We start from the raw sequence: 6,000 nt of genomic DNA on the forward strand, positions 1-6,000 counted from the left end.
ACAATTAGTCGTAATGTGATCACTATGTTGAAGGATGAGAAGTCACATGTTTCTACAGTTCAGGTATGTCCAGTATTTAGTACGCACATCTAAATGATGAAAAAAAATAAATATATATGGGCAAATAGAATTGTTAATGTATTGAATTATAATGAATTTGTACATGTTCTGCCATCAGTGATGTGCCTTAATACATCACGATTCGCTGCGAAATTTCTCCTGATTTTTCACTTTTGAAAGTTGGCATGTCTGTAACTTGAATCAGTCAATCCATTAGACTTGTTCATTCACGCATATCAGCCGTAGATTGGAATGTCCATATCTCGTCTACTCTACTGGGTTTGGGAGTCTTTCGATCAGCTTAGATTTTCATTATGAAACATCTAACATGATCTCAATTATCCATGGGATTGATTAGCAACCTGTATAGTTGAAAAGGCACAGGGCTCTCACTGTAACCGAAGGATAATACACAGTTTTTTAAAGGAATTTTGAAGGGACAGATAAAATCTGATGTTATAACGGGGTTCTCATTATATGCCGTACTCGCCATAGCCGACTTCTACTGTGTTTGATGGCTCCATTTTTATGCTGAATGATGGTGAGAATCAGCACGGAGGTAGCAGTTAGTGTGGTAGGTTTGCGATAGACTGTGCGCTAGTAAGAAAGGAACTGGACAGCTCCTTAGAACATCCAAGGAAGGAAGGCATCCATCCAGCTCCATCTCCATAGTGAATTTAATTGATGGATGGTGCTGATTTAGGTGGTTTAGAAATAGGTGAATTTTTCAGGACCTTCTGTCCAGACCACAAATGTATCGTCAGCATACCCCCACCAAATCATTGGTTTTATGGGTGCAGAAGCAAGAGCCGCCGCCTCCTCCTCCTCTTCCTCCTCCTCCTCCTCCTCATCCTCCTCAAGTTTTGCTTTGCTGATAGTTTTATGTAAAGTGTGTGCAACCAGTTAAGGATAAGCTTTCGCCTGCAGTTATTGGAATGGTCATTTAGTGCTTCGCTTTTAGGATTGCTTGGAGTTGACTGAACTTGGAGTCTATTAATGCCTGATTCACTAACAGGTAATTCTAGAGAGTATAAAACAATGAAGCATATCAGTCCAGTAGAACGGACAAACTGGACAAAGTTGTTAATGAAATTTTATTATTATTATTATTATTATTATTATTATTATTATTATTATTATTATTATTATTATTATTATTATTATTATTATTAACTTTATTGGCCACATTGGACCACTTGAGTCTTCCATGTACACTTTTTATTTAAAGGTTGTACAGTTTGTTTCTTCTTATCTCCTCAGTACTTCTTCATTCGTTCTGATTGAAGTGTTCTTAATTTGTCTGAAATCTCTACAGGCCTCTTGTGCATCATTTCAGTTAAAAATTTGTGATTCTTAAGAAGGGTGGTAATTTTATTCTTGTTCTCTGCATCTGTAATTTTGAGTCTAACTGTTTTGAGATCCTCCTGACTTTCTTTACAATATATAGATTGGATTTCTTCATAAATTTGTTTTGTCGGTTTGAAGAATTGGTATGGATCCCATAGCCATTTTCATAATGGTTAAGACCCAGCATTGGCATTTGATAGAGCTCGTTTTCTGCCAAAATTTTATTTAAATTTTTTATAAATCAAAAATAGTATATTCAGGCCAAGTGAATACTTAAAAACAGGAAATAATACTAAAGAATTAATTAGTTCTGAGTCTGCCTCTGGGGTGTGGTGGTTAGTGTGATGAGCTGCCACCCCCAGAGGCCCGAGTTCGATTCCTGGCTCTGCCACAAAATTTGAAAATTGGTACGAGGACTGGAATGGGGTCCACTCAGCCCTGGGAGGTCAACCGAGTAAATTCCCACCTCAGCCATCCTCCAAGTGATTTTGCATGGTTTCCCACTTCTCCTCCAGGCAAATGCCTATCTTAAGGCCATGTCCGCTTCCTTCCCTCTTTCTCGTCTGTTCCTTCCAATTCCCCTCCCACAAGGTTGCTGTTCAGCATAGCGGTGAGTTACTGGTCCTCTTTGCCAGTTATATCCTCCGGCCCAACGTCTCACGCTCTAGGACACTGCCCTTTAGGCGGTAGAGTGGGATCCCTCGCTGATTCCGAGGGGGAAATCCAACCCTGGAGGGTAAACGGATTAAGAAAGAATTAGTTCTGCCTTGGGTCTATAAAGGGTATAAAAATTAAGACTACATTTTTGAACGAGCTATGAAATATATTTTGTCAATTTTCTTTACGTTTCTTAAAATATTTTCTTAAAGACCTTGCGAGCTGCCATTTGAAAACCCCTGTTCTAGAATATAAATTGCTTAAGAGAACTTTCTTTTTAGTAGGTGAAATCCTTCACGGTGCATCTGTTTTTGTTTTTTGCAATTGAGATTTTTATTCCTGAAAACTTAACTCTATGTAACAGTCAGGTTATAACCTGCATTGTACAGTAAACTTATTTTAGCAGAAATATTTGCCCTTTCCCAGGTTATAACCTGCATTGTGCAGTAAACTTATTTTAGCAGAAATATTTGCCCTTTTCCTTCCTTATCCCATACCTGGAGGATAAATTTTTCAGTGTAATATTTACTTAATGATTGGTTCAGGGATGTCCTCATCTGAAAATTATTTTTCTCTAAATTTAGTAGTACCCTTTGTCTCATTTTGTGTAATATTTTATGTTCATTTTATCATGTGTGTCATTACTGAGGATCATGTCTAGACTTCTTGTGTATTTTGTTTGTCTAAAGTTACTGCTGATCATTTTTGTTAGAATTTCTTTTTTTGTTTTGTGATTTTGTAATATTTGCTTTGCTACAGAACATCCACTAGATTCTGTGATTATGCTGACAGTACTGACGATGTCTTCATGAGACATACTTCTGCTATTCGATATCAATTTTTTGCCTTTTCTCATTACAGAAGTTGATGACATATGATCCTAACAAGAGAATATCTGCAAGAGTAGCAATGAAGCATCAGTACTTTGACAATGTGAAGATCATTCCTCCCCCTCTGGAAAAGAAACCAGAGTCGAATCCTGCTTCTGGGAGCTAGTTTATGATCTTTTGGACTGACTGACTGACTAAAGACATCCAAAACCAGTACCAATCTAGACAAGTTGATAGCTCTGTTTTAAGAGCAAGAAGATCTCTAATGTGCTGTAATCTTGAGCTGTTTAAATGGTATTTGTTTCCAGTAGTTGTTATTTGTGGCTTTTTGCACCTTTATGTTTGAGAAACCTCTCATATCAAGGATTTAAGGATTATTTGTGCGCTGGCATGTAAATTGGTAAGATGTGGCCTTAAATATGCAAGGTACATTTATTTTGACTTAATTATCAACTGGAAAGTAGAAGGGAGCTAAATATATTTTGTAACATTTGTGTGAATGAAATGGAAACCATTCATTTACATAAAATATTTTATACATTACTGATAAAGAAGACATTTGTCTTAAGCTGCACAGGTTATGAAGCCACTATATATATATATATATATATATATAATGTTGAAATTCACATCCCAGTATTTAAAGGTGGGTATTGGGCCGATGACCTTAGATGTTAGGCCCCTTGAAACAACAATCATCATCATCATCATCAAAGCTGGGTACATCTCATAAACTCGCTTATCTGATACTTCACTCCTTATTTTCTGTCCTCGTACATCTTGTTCTTGAGCGCACTAAGTGCTTTATACAGTGACCCCCAAACGAGAGTTTTCGACAAAATCAAGTGAGGCGCGCATGGTGGGTTGAGGGGATGACAGGCTTTACTCCCCCAGAACACTACCAGTCCTTTTCCCTGGAGACAAACTCTTCAACAGGGAGGAATTAGGAAACAGCCTCACTATCATCATTAAAAATGGGAAAGAAAGAAAAGCAGGCACTGATTTTAGTTTTCTCACCTTTAATGCCGTAACAGCTGGTGAGAGTGATTTCCATAAATTTCATGCAAACCTAGCATCTTCAAAGGAAATTCTGTTATATATGTAATTCGTCTTCAGTTATTTCACTTGTTACTCGTAATTTTGTTTTCTAGGGCCTCGGTTCTACGCTGATTGTTCCCATAAAATTTGTTTCAAATTTTCCCACAAATAAAAGTTGCCCATACTGAGATCTGGAGAACAAGTTGGCCATAATCCCCTACTAATTATACAGTCGCCTGCATTTCTAATTGCAGTCATAGAATTATGTGCAGTGTGGGTTGTAGCACAGTCTTGCTGAAAGTAGGTGTACTCTCTCTTCCTAAGTCCATTTGTTAAAGAAGAAATGCAAAATAGTGTCCAGGTTAGCCTTAGATGGTAAACTCCACCGAAGGCTAAATATGACCACGAGACCGATAGCGGACAAGTACCGTGAGGGGAAATTGATATCATTCGGGGGCTACAATTATTCTCCATCCACTAACTGCACACCAAATGCCCGCCATCTTGACTAGGCACATCACAAATCACATGGAGATTCTGTGTCGAGTCACATGTTCTGAGAATGAATGTACCTGTAACAGTATAATTGTAAATTCAACCTTTATACAATCAGCTGCCTATTTGTAGAAAAATGTTGATTACTCAGACTCTGAATCCTTGGCCTTTTTATAATAAGCCTGATGCATTGCAGCATAATTTTAAAATCCAGTGACGTGTAAATGACAATACAAAAAGTGTAGCTGCTCTGCAGTTTCTTCGAAAACAGTATTATCGGTATATTTTCTATGTCCTGGTTGCTCCTTTCAATGCTTTTTTGTGTTTTGGGATGACGTGGTCTACCATGAACAATTCTCCATTGTCGCCATAAGACCTATCTGTATCAGTGCAACGTAAAGCAAAAAAAAAAATTAAATTAACAGTGGTGTTGATCAGCATTTCCAATCAGAGAAACAATGGAATTGTCGTTCTGCCATAGCCTGATGACAAATGTTTGAAATTTTAGTATTTTATTGGCGTACACTTTCAGATGTCATTGACAGGGTGGTGTTCTTCTTAAGCTTAGTCTGCTTCTTCACATAAATCGTACAGCCCATCCTATACTGGCTTTAAAACTTTGCGCACTGATGCTGTCACTTCTTGCAACTACTATACTACTTGGAACTGACTCAGCAAGATTTCTGAATGCAGAAGTTGCAACACCGTTGTACCTCCTGCAAGTTATTTTTGAAAGAAGTTTAGGGGAAGGGGTGTAACCTTGACTGCCTGGACAGCACGTGTTGTAGATTAGGCCATAACTGCCATCGCTTCCGATCTATTTGAAAACTTTCAAAATTTTTACCTCTTCTTCTTATCTTAACCCTGAAAGGATGGAGTTTTTATTTTTTCTCATAATTTGCATATTTCTGATATATCATTAGTAGAAGAAAATCCAGAAAAAGTTGGTTTCCTGAAAATTTGTCACATTGGTAGCCTGGTACCGTATGGTACCGCACACCCCTAGTGAGAGCAAAATTCCCACTACCTGGAAATAAATAATGTATTGTTACACAATTTAACTGTGTTTGGGCATTGTATTGATGCAAGTTATAGCACCAAAATGTAATTCTAAAATATATCTATTATAGGCTATTCTTCTTTTGTGACCGCATAGGATCACATTACAGTGGAACCTCGATTATCCGTTCCCGGAAAATGCGTTTTCCCGGAATATGCGTTCAAATTACGTGGTCCCGCGAGCATCGTAATTAAATCACGTTGTAAAAGTCCCGCATTATCCGTTCCTCGAAGAAACGATTTCCCGGATCAACCGTCCAGAAATTCCAGTCCCATCAACGCTAAATCCTCGATCAATCGTTTTTTAATAAACTGTATCTCACAAAAGGACGGCTATGGCATATTTATGGATCTTGGCGTTAACGCCCCGTCACTGCGATAATTAAAGCAAGTAAGTTACTGTACCGGTACTGGAAATGCGATCGGCGGTTACCTTGCATAAGGGACCATCTTAGCATCGCATTCGGGTGGTATTGTTTAGAGAATCTCGGAAAATCATAAAGCAGAGCGTGGC

General features: G+C 38.0%; 1 protein-coding gene across 4 annotated transcripts in view; it reads left to right on the plus strand.

The window, feature by feature from the left end:
- The window catches only part of Cdk2 (Cyclin-dependent kinase 2), a 148,579-nt gene extending 145,103 nt beyond the window's left edge, over nucleotides 1-3,476 (plus strand). For 3 of the 4 annotated variants that reach the window (XM_067135368.2, XM_068225040.1, XM_067135369.2), the window contains exon 5: nucleotides 2,926-3,476. In XM_067135368.2, the coding sequence (XP_066991469.1) occupies nucleotides 2,926-3,060 (135 nt within the window). In that variant the 3' untranslated portion in view covers nucleotides 3,061-3,476. Of the gene's footprint in view, nucleotides 1-1,021; nucleotides 1,076-2,925 lie in introns of all 4 variants that reach the window. The other variant, XM_068225041.1, reaches the window with a different exon arrangement.
- The last annotated feature ends 2,524 nt before the right edge of the window (nucleotides 3,477-6,000 follow it).

Source organism: Anabrus simplex, chromosome 1 (assembly GCF_040414725.1).
Source record: "Anabrus simplex isolate iqAnaSimp1 chromosome 1, ASM4041472v1, whole genome shotgun sequence".
Classification (NCBI taxonomy): Eukaryota; Metazoa; Arthropoda; class Insecta; order Orthoptera; family Tettigoniidae; genus Anabrus; species Anabrus simplex.